Source organism: Maniola jurtina, chromosome 24 (assembly GCF_905333055.1).
Source record: "Maniola jurtina chromosome 24, ilManJurt1.1, whole genome shotgun sequence".
Taxonomy (NCBI): Eukaryota; Metazoa; Arthropoda; class Insecta; order Lepidoptera; family Nymphalidae; genus Maniola; species Maniola jurtina.
Window position 1 is genome coordinate 5,341,226 of NC_060052.1, and position 22,768 is coordinate 5,363,993.

The 22,768-nt window shown below is 38.7% G+C and overlaps 1 protein-coding gene across 2 annotated transcripts; it reads left to right on the forward strand.

The window, feature by feature from the left end:
* The first annotated feature begins 1,296 nt into the window (after nucleotides 1-1,296).
* Nucleotides 1,297-22,309, forward strand: LOC123877877 (cilia- and flagella-associated protein 58-like). Of its 2 annotated transcripts, none has more exons than XM_045924811.1 (20): nucleotides 1,297-1,496; nucleotides 2,301-2,429; nucleotides 3,275-3,368; nucleotides 4,078-4,213; nucleotides 4,717-4,894; nucleotides 6,430-6,549; nucleotides 7,356-7,550; nucleotides 9,440-9,561; nucleotides 10,751-10,890; nucleotides 11,422-11,560; nucleotides 13,111-13,160; nucleotides 13,930-14,108; nucleotides 14,411-14,620; nucleotides 15,076-15,226; nucleotides 16,360-16,484; nucleotides 18,436-18,593; nucleotides 19,848-19,965; nucleotides 20,477-20,543; nucleotides 21,651-21,830; nucleotides 22,025-22,309. In XM_045924811.1, the coding sequence occupies exons 1-19, from the start codon at nucleotides 1,413-1,415 to the stop codon at nucleotides 21,821-21,823; spliced, it is 2,568 nt and encodes an 855-aa protein (XP_045780767.1). In that variant the 5' UTR covers nucleotides 1,297-1,412; the 3' UTR covers nucleotides 21,824-21,830; nucleotides 22,025-22,309. The 2 variants fall into 2 exon arrangements, with proteins under 2 accessions (XP_045780767.1, XP_045780769.1); XM_045924813.1 differs by having other exon boundaries at nucleotides 21,651-21,827; nucleotides 22,022-22,309.
* The last annotated feature ends 459 nt before the right edge of the window (nucleotides 22,310-22,768 follow it).

A 22,768-nucleotide genomic window follows, 5' to 3' on the forward strand; every position in this document is an offset into this window, starting at 1 on the left:
AAAATACCCTAGTACGGAACCCTCACTGCGCGAGTTTGACTCGCACTTGGCCAGTTTGTGTTGGAAGGCCAGCCTAATCATCTATGAACATTATACAAGCCAAAGTTAATATGAGTAACTAACGTAAGGATTTATCAGTCATTGTCTAACAGCGCACTTCCTTATTCCAGACGGACACAATTAACAACCCTCATCCAATTATTCTATCCCCAGCAATTTGCACACCGTCCCTTTCTTAATGCTTTAGTTGGATAGAGAAGGGGCACGGATTAATTCGATAAACGATTCGAAAAGTTTTATTTTTATTGAAAGGTTATTTTCATTACATAGGCAAATTGGTTCTTGAATTGCCTACGAAAAAGTTACGAATGAAACCGGAATTGCGAAAATTGTAGGGCGATCCGAATTGTTACAAGAATTTGAAACATTTAAATCAGCGAACATTGGGTTCGTGCGAATATTCGATGTTTTTTAAATAAAAGCATAGGTACGCGCCACGCGCGTGTTTTTTTTTTTTTTTAAATGACAAAGTCGCATGGAAGTTGGTAGGTATTGCATTCATAAAGAGAACTGCCTTCAAGATATCCTAATTCAAGATATCTTCAAGATTAGGTAAAGAATGATATTCTCTACCGCGCACCTTTCAGTTTAAAATAATATGTTTATAATAGGTACTATTATGTAAACTCGTGAATATTGTTGTAGCACGTTGCCTTTTAGAAAAGAGTAGGTATTTACAGCTTTACCAGCTATTATTATTACAGCTTAACTATTTACAGTATATACAGCCTAACTACTGGGTTTCTAGCCGGCAATAATGTAATCTGTTTGGTGCTGACTACCGATCGTGGTAGAGTCTTGACACATCAATTTACTATTCATTTTGGCCGTCTTGGCAGCAGAAATCCTGCTAGATTAGTCTCTCTAATTCGCTCTAATTCGCACGAGCGTTAAAAAAGCGTTGCGTTAAAACCTGGCGTTGCGCTTAAAATACAAATTACGCGTTAAAAAAGCGTTGACGTCTGAACAGATACTTGGGAATGCATTTTTTCTATTTGAACGCTTTTTTAACGGATGTTAAAAAAGCTCTCGTGCGAATGAGGTCTTAGAGAGTAGTAGGTATATTCCTTGATTTGTCTCTTAGATCTCGTATGAAATTAGTTCTCGCCTGTGATCTCAAAGAGTGAGTGAGCTAGAAATCTTTTTGGAGGACTTTTGCCATCAATTTGCCATAGACAAAGATTTGACAGCGTTGTAAAACATTTGTCCAACATTTAAGTCAGATTGTTGTCATAGCAACGTGTAACAAAGGCAACCAAACAGCGCTCTCCGTCCCACTTTCTTTTCAAAATTTTTCTTTTATTTTGCCTTTTGTTGTTGTATTTGTGGTTTTTAGGTAAACTTTGCACATAATGGCGACGGAAGATGAAGAGGACTTTGGTGCGGCCATTGCCATCGGTTCGGAAACGACCGAGGCGGAAAAAGAATATGAAAAGGTGAAGCGGCATTTTTTAACTTGGCTGTACTGTATGCCTCTGGGTTCTAGCCCTTTTGAGCCTAATAAAGTGTCCGCTTACCGGCAAAAGCAGCGTGAGACAACCTCCGGTCCGTTTAATCAAAGACCTTGAGAAACGAAGTGATTGGATGAAGGTCCAGGGGTGGTACGCCCTTCGGAAATGCCATTTCCAGAACTAAACACAAATAGGCTGATGATGGAATTAATTTGGGGACATCCCTATTCTTATTTGACAACAGAAGATGATCTGTGTTTGCAATTGCTCACAGATAAGGAATAAATTACCTGTTTTGTATTAAGACTGTTTTGGTGTAAGACATGTTGTGCCGATCCCACGTAGCATGGGATAAGGGCTGGAAGAAGGAGGAGGAGTATTATAGTTCTGTTAGTTAGGTATGCGTAAAGGGTCCCGAGTTCCATTTCCGGTTCAGTTACTTACAATAGAAAATTTTACCAGATAAAAATACATCACTAGTGCAGCATCATCAAACACTGGCAACCCTCGAGTCCAAATTTGAAATCCTATTTGAATTATTTTAGCTAACAACAATACAGTTCTTTAAACAAAAATATTATATAAAACTCCATAATATAGCAAAGCTCACATTATTTTTGTATTATAAAAAGTGAAGACAAATTCATACGCTTGTGTGCGTGAACGCATGCGCACAGCGATACAGACCTACATAGACAACGGTGCATTGTTTACGCAAAGAGCAGTTAACGACACCTACGAGTAAGCTTCAAAACTTCGTTGACTTTAAGAAGTTTGTTTTTGCTACAGGTCCTCGAACAAATGCGTGAAGCAGATGGGCTCAAGCTGTATTCGGACGTGTACACCAAGCTTTACGATTCGTACTTCAAGCTCAAAGAGGAAAACTTTGAACATCAGGAAAAATTTAACAAGATGATGGTATTTTTTTTAATATCTACATAATTCAAATTCAAAATATTTTTATTCAATTAGACTTTTACAATTATAAGTAGTTTTGAATCGTCAAAAGCATCTACGACTGTTTCAGAATGCCTTTCCTACAGAGAAGAACCAGCAAGAAACTCGGCGCTTGCTCTTTTCAAAGATTTATACTTCCTGCAAAAGACTGAACCAAACTTCCAGCTGCCTATCTACCAGCAGTCTAAAATCCCAGTGTCACCAGACGTTACTTATTTGCTGAGAAACGAAATGTGTGTAATAGAGTAGCTAGTATGTACTTTAACGCACCTACGTACATTTGCTAGCTTTTGCTGTCAATTTAAAAATATCAGCCGCTAAAGTACGTAAAAACATTACTTACTCACTTTTCTTGAAGTCTGAGTGATGATTCTCATGTATATTTCCTGAATATCATCATAATATAAAAATTACGGCTCAGATTATAAGTAAGTTTTATAATATTTTATGTTTTCGCGAGTTTTAAAGCATCTGGCGGAAATTATCGTCGACTGAAACTGTCCGGCAGTGTTGAATATTAATTATTAACAATCATCTGTAAAATATTCATTAAAATCTACACTCAAACTTTAAGAAAAGCGAATAATGTTTTTAAATAGGTAATATTTAGCAGCTGATATTTATAATTTGGCCCACGAAATTAACACTAATCCCACACATTCGGCTTCTCAGAAAACATGTAAGGTCTGACGGTTCCGGGAGCTTCCTCTTACCTTTCTCATTTATTTTACACACTATAATACTATGTAGATACGCGTCGTGAAACTTGATGGGGACGTGAAACATGAAACTTTTTACTATTACAGAGTAAAATTAGCCGCTACGATGAAACGATAAGCGAATATTTAAGGGAGATATCTGACTACTGTAAAACTATCGAAAAGCTCAGAGGAGAAATTGGTGAGAACCTATCATTTGTATTTTATTTTGTACTAGCTTATAACTTTCCGGAGTTGAGTATGTATGTGCCTATTAAGAAATTAAATATCACTTGCCGCAACGGTGAAGGAAAACATCATCGCGAGGAAACCTGCTTGCCTGAAAGTTCTCCATAGTCCTCAAAGGTGTGTGAAATCTTTGCTCATTTGGCCAATGTGGCGGACTATGGCCTAAGGCAGCCTTTCTCATTCCGAAAAGAGACCTGTGCTCAGTTTGTTTGTTTGAAAAATGTCTTTATTATCAAATATTAAATATATACACAGTTTATGTCCCTGTGCTCAGTAATCGGCCTTTCCCGCTAACATTTTCAGAATACTATTGTAGTTCGAACGCAGTCAAGATTGCTGACTCCATGCCTCCTGACTCAGGAGGGATGACGTTTTCTTTTTTTTTTTTCTCGTCTGGCTTTACACTGATTAGCCAATGTCAAGTTTGTAGTTATTCACAAGTTATGAAAACTATATGTATAAGTATGGACTTCGACTGTGCCGGCGCCCGCCGGCATACACGCGGCGCCCCTTTAGAGCGCTTCCCAGTTAGTTCCACCACCAATAAACACCAGCAGAACACAAAAACACTCCAAAAAAGCACCGCACGCGCGCCAGCAAACACCACCACAGACGAAGTCTTTTTTTATCTTTATTAATTTACCTGTATTTTTCCTAAACAGAGGAAGCGCGAGCGTTAGCAGATGCGATGCACTCCCGAGAACTGGCGAGCGTGGAGAGCTTGGAAACCATGAAGAAAACTGTCACACGTTTAGAAAAGGAGCTCGATGCAAGGAAGCGAGCTGGCGATGATGATGCGTGAGTCTGACTTCTAGAAGAAGGCATAAATAAACTGTTCTTCTTCTTATTGATGCTGGACAAGATTTTATCATATGGATCTAGCTTCCCTTGAACGTTTTATCCTTAGCTTAGGTGATAGCCTATTTGGCAGCTAAGATCACTGAGCATGTCGGCGAAAAATTACGAGAGAAACCTTGTTGTTGTTGTAAAGGAGAGTACCTTGACAGAAACTTTCAAGAACATTAAAATGTAGATGCTTTACCACATCAAGAACTATAAGTAGATGCTGTTCCTGCTGTTTGATTCTTGAGTCATAATTATAAAAGTCTTCGTTCCGTTCCTGGAACCTTGTTCCTGGAATAGAATCCAGTCCATTGTATTCTATTCTATTCCATTCTATTTTATTCAGGAGCTGCAGGAAGAAGATAGTTTTAGTTCGTTTGGACGGGGCTATATCTATTTCCCATGTACTCCTAAGTTGCTATAAGAATATATACAACAATGGTCTCTCTCTTACCCAGGGGTGCAACATCGGCGGTGAAAGAGAAGGAGAAATTCGAGAAAGAGAAAGCCAGGCTGCAAGGTGAACTTGAGGGTGTCAAGCATCGGTTGACCAATGCTTTAAGCTTCATCGAGGAACTTGAGCACAAGAATACGGCTGCTGACGAGACTATCGCTAAGTTGGAAGAACAATTGGAGGTAAAAATTCTTAAAGTGCAGACCAAGGACTAACCCGAGCACGCAACCAATCAGAGCGCATCACTATACCAGAGCGATACGATAGACTATTGTAGGTATATGCTTCGTACATAATGAGATCTCACTTGCAACTGTCATGTCAAAAGTACGATTTTGGGTCCTTATTTTAAAGGTGAACTGTACTTTTGACATGACAGTTGACACATAGAGTTAAAATGGCGAGTGAGTTCTCATTTTGTACGGACTATACATGTCATCATATAAAATATATGGTCGAACCGACAGTTTTGTCACTGAGATGTTGAGGATGGGGAACCCTAGCCTTTGGGAAGACATGCGGATGATAATACGGGGCGGCCCGTCGTTCACAGTGTGGTCCTCGGGTTGGTTGGCGTGCTGTTATAATTCCGGCATGCCTCTAACGGTGTTTGGGGGCTCGTAGAGTCCCAATGGTGGGTCTGCCGCGGCGGACATCGTCTGGCGGAGTAACGAGGCGTTGTTGGCCCCTTGTGCTCCGTCATTAGGGGTGGGATGGAACTTCGTGAGGTTATTAGTTGGTAGGGAGTCGAAATAACCACTGGCCGGTGGTATCCATGACGGATTTTCCTCACGAAAGAAAAAAATGCAAGTTCCTTGACATGCTGTTCCTTAAATAGATTAATAGCAATGTCTTAGTCAGCTCAAATCTTAAGATATAAAATCTCTTATATCATGATGACTCAATGAAGTCAAGTATTTTTGTAAACAAATTCAATCAGCGAGACCAATTGTTTAGTGACTTTATGTTGCACTCGAACTTGAACTAATCAATTTCTTTGAACTACTAAAACTCCGGCAAAAAGTTATACAATACACCGTTACTAACAGTTAGCGTGTATTTTTATGACGTGTTTGACATTCTAATAAGTTAAGGTTTCTTTCATTCAATTTGGCATGATTGCTTGCAAGTTTCAACGAAAGGCTGACTTTCCATCAGGGCTTTATCTGAACTTTTTCTAAGCTTTGTCCAACCCACCAGTTAATATCCAAGCATTTTCCGTTCCACTACGATAAGCGAAGAGATAGTCGGCGGGGTGCAGCTATACTCCGCTTACTCTCCGCTTTCCGCTCCACTTCACTTATTAGCTTCGCTTCACTGTACAGAGCCACCCCTATAAACTTCTCCATAATCACTGAACCCTAGCGGAGTGAAGCGGAGCGAAGCGGAGGTATGTTTAGCAGATCGAGATTATTAAAAGATAGCGTGATAAAACTATCGCAGCCCTCCGCTCCGTTCGCTTCAGTTGGCAGAACCACCGAATACATTTCCACTAAAGCAGTGTGGAGCAGAGATCCACTCTAGTTATTGTTAGGTGATGTGAAATTTTATCACGTCATCTCTTAATAATGATTGGTCTGATTGCTGAATTGCGTTTCCACTGAGACAGGGTGGACCAATCAGGTTATTGAGTTTATCAAAAAACTACGAGACATGTAACAAATTATCCATCACTCTATCAAAAGACAAAGTTTTCAGGAATATGTCCATATTTCAGGAAGCAGAAAACAATGCTGTGCGACAAAACAGGCTAGTGGAGCATTTGAAGAGCGAGTCCGATACGATGAAGACTGAAGTCGAGAATAGGGGGAACGTCATTAAAAACCTTAAGGACAAAGTAAGTACTTGTGAATTTGTTTATGGTAATATGTCATAACTACAACAATAAAGGCGCGCATGAATTCAAATTAAAACGCGCGACATCAGTTCATCGATCGAAATGATATCCATACTAATATTATAAATGCGAAAGTGTGTCTGTCTGTCTGTCTGTCTCTCTGCTACGCTTTCACGGTTCAACCACTCAACCGATTTTAATGAAATTTTGTACAGACTTAGGATACATTCCGGGGAAGGACATAGGCTACTTTTTATCCCGGAAAAACAAACAGTTCCCGCGGGATTCCTAAAAACTCATCCGCTTGACCGATTTGTATGAAATTTGGTACTGAGGTAGCTTGAGGCCCTGTAACTGACATAGACACCTTTTTATCCCGGAAAATCAAAGAGTTCCCACGGGATCTTTAAAAACCTACATCCACGCGGACGAAGTCGCGGGCATCCTCTAGTGGATTTATAAAGTAGCGCGGCCGCAGCGCTTCAGCCGCGCGGCACTTTGTGGCGATGGTGCCCTTATGAACTGCTCAAGCGTCACTCTTGTGGGATTTCTGAAAATTCTTTCATTATGTGGGTCTACATTTTAGAGAGACCTTGCAGACCAAATCTCAAGTTTCAGAACACAGTGGTTTGTTATGTCAACCAGTCAGTTTATCCTTTTGGTTGTGGAAAGGAAATCCTATATATTTCAGATTTCTGTCTGCCCCCGCAATTCTCTGAATATATATGTATATTATTCTCTGAGCTATTGAGATGAGATGCCATATATTTTTAGTAAAACAACTTAAGAATTATTAAACGTTTTAGCTCGCAAAAGCCGAGAAAGCCATCGAGCGCCGTGACCGCCAACTTCACGACATGGGACATAAACTGGACCTAGCACAACAGGAGCGAGATACAGCCTCGACTAAAGCCACCCAGTTGAGGGAGCAACTTGACATCACCAACGCAGAACTCGACAAGACCAAGCAAAACCTTGTTAACACTAGCAAGGAATTGAAGGTGAGATATTTACTAACTATACCAGTTTAAAACTGTTTTACAAAGCAGGAAGGAATATGGCTATTCGCTAATCTTTGACACAGTAACAACAACAAGCTGGGCCTAGTGCAACAGAAGTGGGGCACAGCTTCGACTAAAGCCGTCTAGTTGAAGGAGCAATTTGACTTCACCAACGCGGAATTCGACAAATCTAAGCAGAATGTTACTGACACTAGCAATGAATTGAGGTATTTAGTATACTTATACTGCAAGTGACATTGGGAACCTTTGTTACCCTATATCCTTCACAAAAGGCAGGTAAAAAAACAGGTAGATAATACAAAGTAAGAAAATCTTTCTATCATCATAATCATCAACCCATCGCTGGCTCACTACTGAGCGCGGATCCCTGTTTTAGAATTCTTATAACAGGTAATGAAAATCTTTATGGCAAGCAGTGCTTTTGTTTTATGCCTGTATGGAGTGCACGCCAATGTGACCCCATAGGTAATAATCATTAACTTAATCGTCGAAAATACCTAAGTTCATCTCGAAATAAAACTGCAATGTCATATCAAGGTTATCTCGATGCCTCCTAAACTGCATCGTAAAGGTGATCGCATACAATGAACTCCCAAAAGCGCAAAAGCCGTAAGAGCCGCACCTACCTTCTGAACCTACTGAAAGTGTAAATATGACGTCAGTGGGACGAGTCACTTGTATAGGATGCGTCGAAGAAATGGGGATGAGATCAATAGAGGTCGCTAACTGCTGGCATGCTGCATGTATTATATTGTTAAGGAAACGTAAATGATCTCAGCAGCACGAGTTGGCTGCATCAGTTCTTCACTTCACATTCAGTACTAACCAGTAGAAAATACATTAAATGACATGAAAATTAGACTCCAGGCTCAGTACCTGTTGAAAAATTTGTCTCGCACGGAAGTTTTCGCTTTGCGGCAGTGTGCGAGCAACTTAATCATAAGATGAGATCATAATCACGTAAAAACCTGCCAACGATAAAAAAGCGGTCTCTTAGATTGCAATAAATTAAACATTTTATACGAAGAAAAACATTTGAAATACCAAAAGTCCAAGTGGTCTAGTAGTTTGAATACGTGCCACCGTGGACTGTGAATTCAAATCCTAGAACATGAATGTTATAGTCAAAATTATTCAAATTGGGTACCATAACGGACCAATGAACACTTTTTGGTGGTAATTTGTAAGATGTAATGGTGATAATTAATTACGAAAGCCTCAAACTAAAGCTACGAGGGTACCAAAGTACCCAGATCTGAGATGAACCCACCACAAAAGTTAAAATTCAAAGTCAAAGTCAAAATCATTTATTTAAAGTAGGTACAATATTGTACCCCTTTTGATGGTCGAAATTGTTAAATTTGTACGATATAGTGCTGATATTATTTACGTAACTTAAAACTAAAGGTACTCACTCAGTCGAGTATTCTTTTACCACCACTTTACAAAAATTAGAACTATCAAACTGTTAAGCAACTGATTTCTAAGCTTTCTTATCATTTTGAATAATCCTTTACATTGTGATAGGATTTTTTAATAAGTGGTATAATAATGAATAATCCTTTTCAAAAAAAAATCTAAATTCAAAATATTTTTATTCAATTAAACTAGCACAAGTACTTTTGAATCGTCAAAAGCATTTACAACTGGTTCGGAATGCCTTTCCTACCGAGAAAAACCAGCAAGAAATTCGGCGGTTGCTCTTTTCAAAGATTTGATATACTTAGGTACCTACAATATTATGCCGTAGGTATAATATGAAAGTAATTGAAGTCCGCAAATTGCTGAAGAGAGCTGCAGGTCAAATCCACGCTCTCTTATCATCTACATAACCTTCGATTTTATAATAATGTCCTTTTTCTTTACAGAACATGATTGACGACTCCAATAGACTACGAAATGAAATATCCAAGCTGACCAAACAAGGCATTCAGCAGATGAAGAAGTACCAGCTACTCGAGCAAACCAGGGCTGGTGTGCTTGCTGACCGGTAACTGCGGTTCATCCGATCCGAATGCGTGAAAATACAATCTATACATATAATAAAATTGTAGAAAAGTGGTGTCTGTACAATGGAAATATATTATAAAAAAAAGTAGCAGGGGTTGTTATTATATCGATGCCGAACCCGAAATTGTAATTAATTTTTTTTTGTCTGTTTGTCTGTTTGTCTGTGTGTTTGTGCACGAAATAATTTTGTGCACGAAATAATAATTGTGCAATATCAGAAACGGCTTATTTGATTTAGATACGGTTTTCACTAATATATTGTAGTAAGCTTCACTTAACATAAGTGTTTATTTCATGTCAATCGGTTCATAAATAAAAAAGTTATGTCAATTTAAAGAATCACGGCGAACATTTTTAACGTACATGCTGCCAGAAAAGTCACTATTCCACGCGAACGAAGTACGAACGAAGCACAGCTAGTATTATACTATGTATAAAAGTCGGACCGAATTCGGATGTGGCTTAAACCGCCTCTCTGATCCAAATTCAAGCTAATTCAGTGGACCATTTCGGCATATTTTTTCCTTTGTTGTTAAAGAATATTAGCCACGTTAATCATGACTAATATTCCCTTTTCGCCTCCAACTAAGCAAAAAACTTATGCTAGGAGTAGGTATGACAATAGTGCAACGGGTGGAATTTATACCGCAGACTTTCAGTACTTACTCCTAGCACAAGCTTTACGCTTAGTTGGAGGGGAAACGGTAATTAATATATTAGTTATGATTTAGAATGGCGAATATTCTTATTTTTTGAAAAACCTATCATGGCCATCCATTTCAAAATTTATTTTTGTCTGGTGGGAGGCTTCGGCCGTGGCTAGTTACCACCGTACCGGCAAAACCGTGCCGCCAAGCGATTTAGTGTTCCGGTACGATGCCGTGTAGAAACCAAAAGAGTATGGGTTTAATGAAAACTGCCATACCCCTTCCAGGTTAGCCCGCTTCCATCTTAGACTGCGTCATCACTTACCACTAGGTGAGATCGCAGTCAAGGGCTAACTTGTATCTGAATAAATAAAAAAACAACGAAGTTATCTTATATGCATTTCTTTTTTCATTTTGAGGTACGGAACCCGAAAAAGGCAGCTTTAGATAGAGAAGCTTTTCGAAGGTTGATCGCCATACTTGGTTTTGGAGAAATCATGGGATGATATTATTAATTTCCAGAGAGAACCTGCGGCAGCAAGTGAGCGTCATGGAGAGGGAAATAATGTTGTGCAACAAGCAAGCGGAGGCTGACAAGCGTGAGATTGAGAACCTCAACAGAGAGAAGGACATCATGACCAAGAACATGCAGAAGATACAGAGTATGTTATAAATAAAAAACCGGCCAAGTGCGAGTCAGACTCGCGCACTAAGGGGTTCCGTACCCGGGTATTTTTTCCGATATTTTGCACGATAAATCAAAAACTATTAACTTGATATAGTTTTCTTACTTTGAAAGTTTAATCACTTTTTAATTTTTTTAACGTAACCAGTTTACGGTTTTCGGATTCATTCCTTTACTTGTGCTATAAGACCTACCTACCTGCCAAATTTTATGATTCTAGGGCACCGGGAAGTACCCTATAGGTTTTCTTGACAGACACGACGGACGGACGGACGGACGGACATACAGACAGACAGACAACAAAGTGATCCTATAAGGCTTCCGTTTTTCCTTTTGAGGTACGGAACCCTAAAAATAAAACTTGTTTATTTCAAATAACTTATGTTTACAGTATCTTTAACAGGTTGGAGCCTTCTTTTAGGAGTACGAGAACTACTTCTGTATCAGAGGACACTGCTCCTACATAACTTTATTTAATAGATAACACAACAGAATTTTTTGTTACCAGATGAGGCAATAGAAAACCTGCAGTTGATAAACCGACAGGAGTCGAGGAGGAAGCAGCTAGAACATGAGCTAGAGATGAATGCAGCTCAAATCAATAAACAGCGGCTTATGATACGGCAGTATGAGAAGGATAAAGACAGGTAACTATAGCCTTCATTGCAATATAACCCTTTGAAAGTAAATCGAGAGCAATGCATCTCTACTAGATATACAAGCGTAAATTAAAAATTTATAACACCCCCGACAAGTGAAGGTTACAGTAACTAGAAAAGAGCTGATAACTTTCAAGCGGCTGAACCGATTTTCTTGAATTATAGCTAAGAACACTCGATTAAGCCACCTTTCAAACAAAAAAACTAAATTAAAATCATTTCATTAGTTTAGGAGCTACGATGCCACAGACAGATACACAGATATACAGATACACAGATATACACGTCAAACTTATAACACTCCTCTTTTTGGGTCGGGGGTTAAAAACTGTTTATAGGCCGTACTTTGACTTTGTTCTGACTCATGAGTCATGAAACATTTGAAACGTGACAGCGTTATATCAATGACATAAATCTGTCTCGTTTTCAAATCTGTGCAAAGTTAAAGAACGCTCTATAGGTGTCAGTCTTCGGTTGTGATCTGTGTATAGAGCAAACTTTGACTTTGCTCAGACATAAGCCATACCGCGCACTTTGGCAGCGCGTGTGGATGGAGTCCCCTCGCTGTGACATATTTGCTGACAAATGGGCTGACCTCATAGGTCAGATCCTGCACTTTTGTAGTTGACATTTTAGATTATTGACTTAACAAATTTATTTTTACTGTATAATTTAATTAGTGTAATTGGACTTAAAAGGTCCGTTCTAATTAAATAATTAATTAAATAAATAAATAAGCCACAGTTAAAACTTATGCCTGAGCAATGTAGTAAGTATACGATCTAAAGATTTCAGCAAAGATACATATCGCAGCATCGAAGATATTTCTTAGTTATCTAAACAGCCAACGACACGTACGGTACAAGGAGAGATGTGGGTTTTCATTTTATTTATATTTAGTTATTATTCAATACATACACACAGTAAGAATATCGAAAAACTTACAAATGATTGCAGCGTTCAAAGGCGGCCTTATCGCTAAAGCAATCTTTCTTCTAAACAACTTTTGGCGAGAGGTTGCAAGCTTTTTGATATTTATTAAAATAAAACCCTTCTTATGTTCCTTTCAATTAGTGTTAGTAAACACTTTGACGAAATTATAAAAATACAGCTAAGTCCAGTGGGAAATTTCTTGCACCCAATAAATTTATACCCATGTAATAAATAATAACAAGGTAAGTAAAATACAATTTCCCCGGACGATCTTCTCAACTGACATTACACAAGGGAGACACCGGTTTGTTCTAAAAACAAATCCCTGAACATCCACCAGGGGAGTTTTGATTAAGTAAAAATGCACGGTAAATTGATCGTTTTTTCAAATGCTACGATTTTTCTCCCGTTAGCTAGAAAATAAGTAAGACATAAGAGAATCTGAAAAACAAACTAAATGAAAACATATATTTTATATGTATATGAAGAATGGTAGGTACCTGCCTATAAAGTTTGTCATTGATATATTATTTGTCTTTGATTTAAAAAAAATATTATCGTAGTAAACGATGTTATTTTAAAACGAAATCAATCGTCATTTGCAGAATGCTGGAAGAGACAATCGCTCTGAATGAGAAAGTAGATGAAATATCAGGTAAATATCCACCACCAAATATCAACATCCTCAGCCTGTATGCAGCTATTGTTAGATATTGACCTTCTTTAAGTATAGTGAACTTGGTTTATCTCTTTTCGCATCCAAATACCAGCCACCACAAATATCGTTCCTCAACGATCTACGAGTTGAAAGGTCATTCTAAGTGTTTCGACTCCAACATCCAACGGTACGTCGACGCAAGTGATCTACCCACTGTCACTTCAGCGTGTTAAGAGGGCTCTCTCCGTCACTCGTTTCATACAATCGTAGTTCCAATTTCATTTGAATATTAAGCAACTAATGTCCATGAAATTTTGCAGACATATTCTAGAAACTAATATCTATGTCTGTGATTTTCCAGATTTCTGTTAAAATATTCGGTTTCAAAGTTACGCGGTCTTAAAAATTTTCATACAAATCTTTGAGCCCCTGTAATTTTAACACTACATATTTTTAGAAAAATCTAAAACACCACAGACACAGATATTAGTTTCTAGAATATGTCTGCAAAATTTCATGGACTGTGGTTGCTTAATATTCAAATGAAATTGGAACTACGATTGTATGAAGCGAGCAGAAGCGAGTGACGGAGAGAGCCCTGTTAACCTTGAGAATTGAATTTTTGGGGAAGCACTTCTCTCTGAAAATCCCGCCAACTTTCTTGGCTCTTTCCACAGCACGCTGACTGACATCACAATATACGGCCATACAAAAGTAAAATAGTGGTTTTATCAATGTAAGGTTTATTATTAAAACTTTTCGACAGAGGAAGTCCGCCTACGAACAGCAGATATATTGGATTTGAAGAAGGCACTCCGGGAAGAGTCTTTGAAGAGTCGCAAATTTTCCGTCGCCCTCGATGCCACCCGCGCTGAGAGGAATATGCTCCATAAGAACTATACCGAAGCGCTCGATGAAATACAGGATCTGAAGCAGAAGCTAAAGGTTAAGTCAACACTTCGTAGTCTTAAAGATATCATTATTGTATTACTCTTTTCAAATGCTTACACGAATAGCTAGATGCTACCTCCCGTTAACTTTATGCTGGCACTTGAATATGATAAGAGTATTGGCACAGTTCAAGAGAACTTCCAACAAAACTTCGAGGCATCCACGTTTCTGGTAGGAATCAAATGGTGGTCAGATGTTAGTAGTTCTATTTTTCTATGATTTTACGTCACCATAGCTTAATTTTTGACATATCGTCGATTCTAGAACAAACCGAGAGTTCTCTCTTGAATTTTCAGATGTTAGCATATCAAATCGAGCAGCTAAAAGAGGATATAAGCGGCAAAGAGACCGGACTCAAATTGTGTGAGAGCACACTTGCAAAATGCAACAAGAAAAACGAACAAAATCGCGCTGAAATCCAAGCTGGATTGTTGAAGCTCTCAGAAGCGAAGGCGGAAATCACTGCCCTGAGGCAGGAAGAAGCTAGGCTCAATAGGATCATACAGGTGACACTTTGATTACCTTGCATTCCTCATTACTGAGCGATTTGAGAATCAACCCCTTTCATTAAGCACGAAAAGATAACGCGATTAACTGAAAGTTAGATTTCGACTCTTCAGTGTGACGATCATTATCAGATTGTTAGTATTAGTGTTAATAACCGAGACTGATGAGGGCTTACCATGGACTACCAAGGGACCTCCAAAGTCGATCACTCATCCAGTATCTGAATTCGGTCAAAGTTGCGTACTCAGTGCAATCAACCACTGTTTCGCTGTTACAACACAACTCTCAAATTTTACTGTTACGGTTTTTTTTTTCAGAACTTAAAATAAAAACCATTCAGAACTTTTACATAAAGTTAAAATTCTTGCATAGTAATGTTACTAGTTCATCAGGTATTTTCATCGATAGGTTTTTTATAAATATGTAATTTATACGTTGTCTTAATTATTGGCAGGAAGGAGACACCGCAAGAGCGAAATTAATGAAGGAGTTGGAAGGTCTCATCAACGAGAGAGACGTTGTTGGAGCTCAGTTGGTGCGGAGGAACGACGAGATCTCATTGCTGTATGAGAAGATACGGATTCTAGAAGTCACTTTACATCGTGGCACGTACACAATATTTTTCCTTAGAAGAAAAAGTTTTAGATTTTACTCAATTGTTTCCACGAGCGAGACTTCAGCATATAAAATTTATCCTTGATCCTTATCAAATCGAACCTTGGCGTGGAAGGTTCCACACTTTTCCTCTATTTTGCACTCTTAAGATGGCAGTAAATGGGTCGGGAGTAAGACACAAAGCCATGGCGGCGATTCTAACTACCTGAAATGCGCGCGTACCTACTTGAAAAAGCTTATGTCCAGCAGTAGACGCAAACAGGTTTATGACAATGAATAGTGGCTTGGTATGACATCATGTGTGACCAAGGCTCCATTGGCAAGTAACATCCGGAATTTCTTGGTAAAATTAGCTTTTTGTACTATGTAATCTCTTTCAGCAAGTTAACTTCTGCAAGCATGTTAAAACTTGCAGAAAATCTGAAAATAATAGGACTTCTGCAACAAAACTTCTCATACTGTTCCAGAATATAAGACATCTATCTATACTAATAAATAAAATTGGAGTGTCTGTCTGTAATTTCGAAATAACTACCGCATATTAAGGTCATAATATGGTTATTTAAACGATACTATAACTGAATCACACGTTTTTAAAATTTTTGTCTGTCCGTCTGTCTGTCTGTCTGTCTGTCTGTTTGAAAAGGCTAATCTTGGGAACGGCTGAACCGATTTTGACGGGATTTTCACAGACAGGTAGAAAATTGACCAGGGAGTAACATAGGCTACTTTTTTAACCGACTTTCAAAAAGGGAGTTACGATTTTCTACCTATGTACACCGAAATCTCCGAGATTTCTGAACCGATTTGCGTCATTTCTTTTTTAATCGATAGAGGAACTTTGCGACATTGTTTTATAAAAAATTTGGGGTCCAACTTCTCAATACTGATGCTGCAGGGGATCGGACCAATCCACGCGGGCGAAGCTGCGGGCATCAGCTAGTATATCTAAATATAGAAAGAGAAAAGGTGACTGACTAACTGACTGACTATCTGATAATAATTATCAACGCAAAGCTTAAACTACTGGACGGGTCGGGTTAAAAGGAGTTCGAAATTTGTGTAGGCCGCGCAGACGAAATCGCAGACATCTGCTAGTTATGTATAAGATATTTTTTCACAGGTGAACGCCAGTATGAACAACGGGTAGAAGATATCCGTTTATTAAGACTGGAGATACTTCGTCTGCGCAAAGAGAAGAATTTGCTGTCAAAGGGCATTGAGAACATGACTGATTTGAGATTGGAGGTGGGCTGAAATGCACCTTTGGGGTTACCTTGTTGGCTTCCAATATCTTTAACACATATCGTATGTTGCACCATACACAGATTTTTCTATTTCAGTGGATTATAGTAACTTAAGCTTCCTTGAGTCTTCTGTCGTTCCGTCATGACTTGTGTTGTAAAGCAACAGCGAAACTACCTGTTATAATGCCTGTTCTCATGTCATACAACTGATAAGTCATCACAGAACTTCATAGGTTTCGCTGCTACGCGGAGGTTTTTTTTTAATTCATGATACCGCTTGGTTGCAATCAGGCCTGCTGGCAAGTGATGATGCAGGCTAAGATGGAGCGCGCTTGCTTAGAAGATTCCTAATGCACTTTTCACGTGTAGGTAGGTACTGCTAAAGGAAAGTTGACGATGTTTTTTGGGTTCCGTACCTCAAAAGGAAAAACGGAACCCTTATAGGATCACTTTGTTGTCTGTCTGTCCGTTGTGTCTGTCAATAAACCTATAGGGTACTTCCCGTTGACCTAGAATCATGAAATTTGGCAGGTAGGTAGGTCTTATAGCACAAGTACAGGAATAAATCTGAAAACCACGAATTTGTGATTACATCATTTAAAAAAGTTAAAATGTGTTTCAATTTTCAAAGTAAGATAACTATACCAAGTGGGGTATCATATGAAAGGGCTTTACGCATACATTCTAAAACAGATTTTTATTTATTTTTATGCATGTTTTTGAGTGCAAAATATTGGGGAAAATACCCGAGTACACCCGAGTACAGTGCGCGAGTCTGACTCGCACTTGGCCGGGTTTTTTGACGAATTCTTTAGCATGTAAAACCGACCGTGATAAAAATGAATCGGTAAATAATCAAGGATGTCATGGTGATAATATTAAGTAATGAACGGTGTCATTGTCAGGTGTTAAACGTGAAGTGTGAACTAGGTCACGATTGACTGCGCGTGTCTGCCTTTACGGTAATCTGAGGCGCGTGCTATCATAATATTGCTAAGAGCGCTCTTGGCAGGTAGTTGAAACATTTACTACTAATACAGCGTGAAATTGTTATGGTTGTTTTCATTATTATTTTTTGTCGAAATTATCTTAAGAGCAGGTACAATCGATTTATAATATACATAAAAATATATGTATTTAGAATCAAAAAATGGCATATTTACAATCGCGAAAAACAAAACTCGAAAGCTATCTCGAACCAATAGTAATACGAATACCTCACGAGAGCTTTGCGACCGGCCGTACTTGCAGGCCTGTTTATACCGTATTATCTACGCGAGTAAGGTTATTTTGCTCTACATATTTTTACCTTGTCAGCAGCGCGTGCGATTCGAGTGGCGGTTACGTCTACGTGACGTCTAAATATGTTTCTCATGCTTTCGAGTTGATAATATTTTTCAATTAATAAAAAAAAATTAACTCTATATTTCGATAGCTTACTACTGAGGGTAAATTATTCTGCTGCGGGAAAACAATTATTAAAATTTCACGCTATAGGTATACTTAACATACCTATGTACATATAGTGTGATAGTACACGTTACGCACGACACCTGTGTATAGAGTGTGAGTGAAACGGAATGATTAGCGCAGCTTCTTTTTGATAAGTTTCTTTATTGGTACCAGTTATAATCACACTAATATTATAAAGGAGAAAGTTTGTATGTGTGTGTGTGTGTGTGTGTGTGTGTGTGTGTGTGTGTGTGTGTGTGTGTGTGTGTGTGTGTGTGTGTGTGTGTGTGTGTATGTTTGTTACTCCTTCACGCAAAAAGTACTGGACGGATTGGGCTGAAATTTAGAATGGCAATAGATTATACCCTGGATTAGCACATAGGCTACTTTTTATCCCGGAAAATCAAAGAGTTCCCACGGGAATTTTAAAAAACCTACATCCACGCGAACGAAGTCGCGGGTATCAGCTAGTAGATAGTAATGATCGATGTGATTGTCAGGTGTTCAACTTAGAGCGTGAACTAGGACGTGAAAGGTTGCGCGTGCGCGCGCTCGAGCAGGCTCTGGAGACGCCCCTCAACGTGCACCGCTGGAGGAAGCTGCAGGGGACCGATCCTGAGAGCGTCACTCTCACGCAGAAGTTGCGCTTGACGCAAAAGTAAGTGGTTATAATTTCCTGGTTGTATTTATAGTCAGGTGTTCAATTTGGAGCGTGAACTGGGACATGTTTCATGGATATGTCCCGGGTGGCTGGAGTGTAGCTTTAGCCGGTGGCCCTGAAGAATCGGCAGTTTGCTGTGGTTTGTGTAGCTGTATGAGGGTAGGGAAGCGCATCCTCCGGAGCCGCTCTAAGGACGTCGCGCGAGAGAGGCACCGGCGCGCGTTCTTCAGGGTTCCCGGAGCTTCTTGTGCTGAGGAGGACCCCCGAGTGGGTTTTAGTGGGTAGAAATCCCACGTTATACATAGCGATGTCTCAGTCGATCTGTGGCACTTAGTGCTGACATAGTGCAATGGACTGATGCGCTAGTCCTTGCATAAATTAGATAAATCGAGGTAAAATAAAGCACATTGTTTCAATCCGGTTCGCGTGGGAAACTAGAAAAGTTAATCTGTTATTATTATCTAACTACCAATAATATTATTTTATGAACTATGAATATTGAACGCTACAAGCTATGAATAATAAAATTAATTATTGTTTTCTACCATCCATTCATTCAAGTTTTATTGAACCATTGAGACATTTGCTGTATTTTAATTAATGTTTAACTAAGTAAGTAGTTTGTTGATTCTAAAACTTTATGGGACTTTAGAGAACAGTACGGACTATTCTGTAAAGTTCTGTAAAGTTCTATAAAGATTTAGAAGGTGCGGATCCATTGTCATATCAATTTCTTAATCGATTGTCGATTCAGAACTGTTCTAACTTCTAGTATTATTCTATACTAATAAATAAAATTAAGTGATTGTCTGTTTGACCGGGCTAATCGTCGGATTGGCTGAACCTATTTTGTCGGGACTAACCAAGGAGTACATAGGCTACTTTTTTAACTTTAAAAATGGAGATGTGTTTTTTTACCTATGCACTGATATCTCCGAGATTTCTGAACCGATTTGCGTCATTTTTTTTAATCGATAGAGGAACTTTGCGACATTGTTCCATAACAAATTTAGATTCCAACTCCTCAATCCTGATGCTGCAGGGGATCTGACCAATCACGCGGGCGAAGCTGCGGGCATCATCTAGTTAGTATACGATAAAGATTTAATAGGTGTTTCGATTCTTTAGTAGTCGATTTTTAAATCGACTGTCGAGTATTGTTCGATAAAATCGATAGTCCTTCGTAGTACCTATTTTCAAATCGAAAATGGTTTTTTGTGTGTAAGGTACAGTTTGTCCTATTACTTTCAGGAAAGTGCTTTCCCAGAGTGAAATGCTGGTTTTGAAGGACCGCGAACTGAAAGAAACTAAAAACTTGTACAATGCCGTCAAGGATATGTTGGCTCTACAGCCAAGCCCAGAGATACAAGTAAGAAAAAAAAATTTTGGAAATCGGTCTGCTGGATAGATAAAATATTCTATCCTGTAGACCGATTTCCAAAATTTGTACTTTCCAAACTTTGGTACTGGGTAGTTGAACAATCAAAATTTCTAATCCATACTTATCTACTAATATTATAAATGCGAAAGTGTGTATGGCTGTCTGTCTACTAGCTTTTCACAGCCCAACAGTTTAACCGTTTTTGATGAAATTTGGTACAGAGTTAGCTTATGATTAGTTTACATCCCGGGGATGGGACATAGGCTACTTTTTGTCCTGCAAAATTAAAGAGTTCCCACGGGATTCTTAACCGCCCATCCGTTTAACCGATTTATACGGATACAGAGGTAGCTTGAAGCTTTTTATCTCGAAATACAAATAGTTCCCACAGGATTTTAAAAAACACCAAAATCCACGCGGAGTCTAATACCTTAGTCTACTTACTTATTTTTGTTGTTGTAGTAATACCTACTTATTATGTTGTTTTCGTGTTTTTCAGCAAACACTAAATAGAACGCAGAGGGCTCTCACACAGAGAACGTCCAAAATGAAATGTCTCATCGCAGGTAAGACAAAACATCTGCATTTACTTGAAGATGTAAACACATTACTGTGATGTGATCTGTCGTAAATACCTCGTGACGTACCCAGGCGATCTGGATCACGTAAATCAAGACATGCTCGCACTACACCTGTCGAGACGCTCTGGCGCATTGACACTCGAGCACACTCGAGGTTCCGATTAGACGACAAGATTGTGTTACAAATTGCAACACACTACAACACAGACATGTGTCTGCAGCTTATCTCGAGGGTTCCGTACCTGAAGGGTGTCAAGGGGACCCTATTCAAATTCAAATTCAAAATATTTTTATTCAATTAGACTTTTACGAGTTCTTTTGAATCGTCAAAAGCATCTACTACTGGTTCGGAATGCCATTCCTACCGAGAAGAATCAGTAAGAAACTCGGCGGTTGCTCTTTTCAAGATTTGATATATGTACAATATTATGCCATGTATAAAAGCAATCGAGTTCCCGCGCATTGCTGGAGCGAGCTGCAGGTCAAATCCACGCTTTTTTATCATTTAAATAATCTTCGATTGTAGGTATAATATGCTTTTCTCAGTTATTTTATCAGGTCAGGTATTTCTCAGGTAATAGATTTTTTGAACCTGTGTAAAGGCAAGTCCAAAATTGATTGAGATTACTATTACTAAGACTCCGCTGCTGTCCGTCCGTCCGTACGTCTGTCTGTCAGCGGGCAGTGTATTTTAGATCTGAAATTTTCGCAGAATGTGTATTTCTATTCCTGCTATAACAACAAAAAAATACTGCTAAATTATAGTTATTTCTTGTTCAATGGTACGGAAACCTACCCGCGCGATTCCAACTCGGCTTGACCAACTTTTTTTAATATGCTCTCTGAAGTCTCTATCAATTTAATTAACTGACAGATTTTATAGTATGTTTCTAGTTCGGTTGTACTCTAACCTAAAGACAAGTCTATATAATATGTAGTACTATAATTTTTTTCTGGAGTGAGCATAAAAGAAATAGTCATACACTCAGGCCAGCTGTCATTTTAGCACTATCCCATGAACTTTTGGCTTCGGCCAAAATTGATCAAAAATTTGAGATTATTTATTAGCATTACTATTTCTATTACTTCCAGAGCTAAGCATGCGCGAGCGTCAAGTAACTGACCTACGCCTGGAACTCGAACGAGTGAACGCGGAGCTCGCGTCCTCTAAACAGAAATACTTCGAGATGAAACGCGCGCTCGACGCTGAGGAAGCCAGGCGTCTGCGTGTACCGACGCCAGTCACGCCAGAAAGCAAGTTATAGGAGACTAGCGACCCGCCCCGGCTTCGCACGGGTGTTCACTACCACGAAAAATCCTATCTATTTTCCGGGATAAAATATAGCCTATACGGATTCGGAAGAATCCCTCTAAGTAATGGTAAAAGAAATTTTTAAATCGGTCCAGTAGTTTTTGAGCCTATTCAATACAAACATACAAAAATACAAAGGTTTCCTCTTTATTATATTAGTATAGATGACACGTCGACCGCATCGGACGAGCCGTAGAAATGATGAACATACGTCAGCAGCATACGTCGACAGCGTCTATTTTCAACACGTGTGGTTCTTGTAAACACAATGTTTGCTGACTTGTCAATTTAGTTTAATTAAAGAATGTACTTATACTACTAAATAATACGCAAGGTCGTGGACGTGGGGAGGCGTATTGGGGATGTTTCTCTTCCATAAATAATGTAATATTCCAATTAGCGATGGGCGATTTATTCGAATAACAATCGAATTATTCGATTTTTGTTATTGTTAGATCGAATAACAGTAGAACAATCCCAAAACAATCGATTATTTTCGATTGTTAGATACTTAGCGCGCGGGTCTGGTACGAATGAATTTAGATATTCGATTTATTCGTTCCAGATCATGCAATCCATGTTCTAAGACTTAACAGTGAATAAATTGTACCTACTCGCACAATTGCAATCGATCGTCTAATTTTATTCGATTGTTTTTTGTGAAGACGAATAATGCAACAATCGCTTATCGCTAATTCTAATGAGGGCGTGAATTAAATATACATAAAATCTTAGTTATACTAAAACGAATTTTTGTCTTTTTATACCTACTCTCTTTAAAAAATTTGATAGACAACTTTTTGACTTTGTTAAGGGAACTCCAAAGACTGATTTTTTTTAGTAATTATTTGTACCTACCTACTTGAAGTTGTGCAATATTCAGATCTCACAAATAATA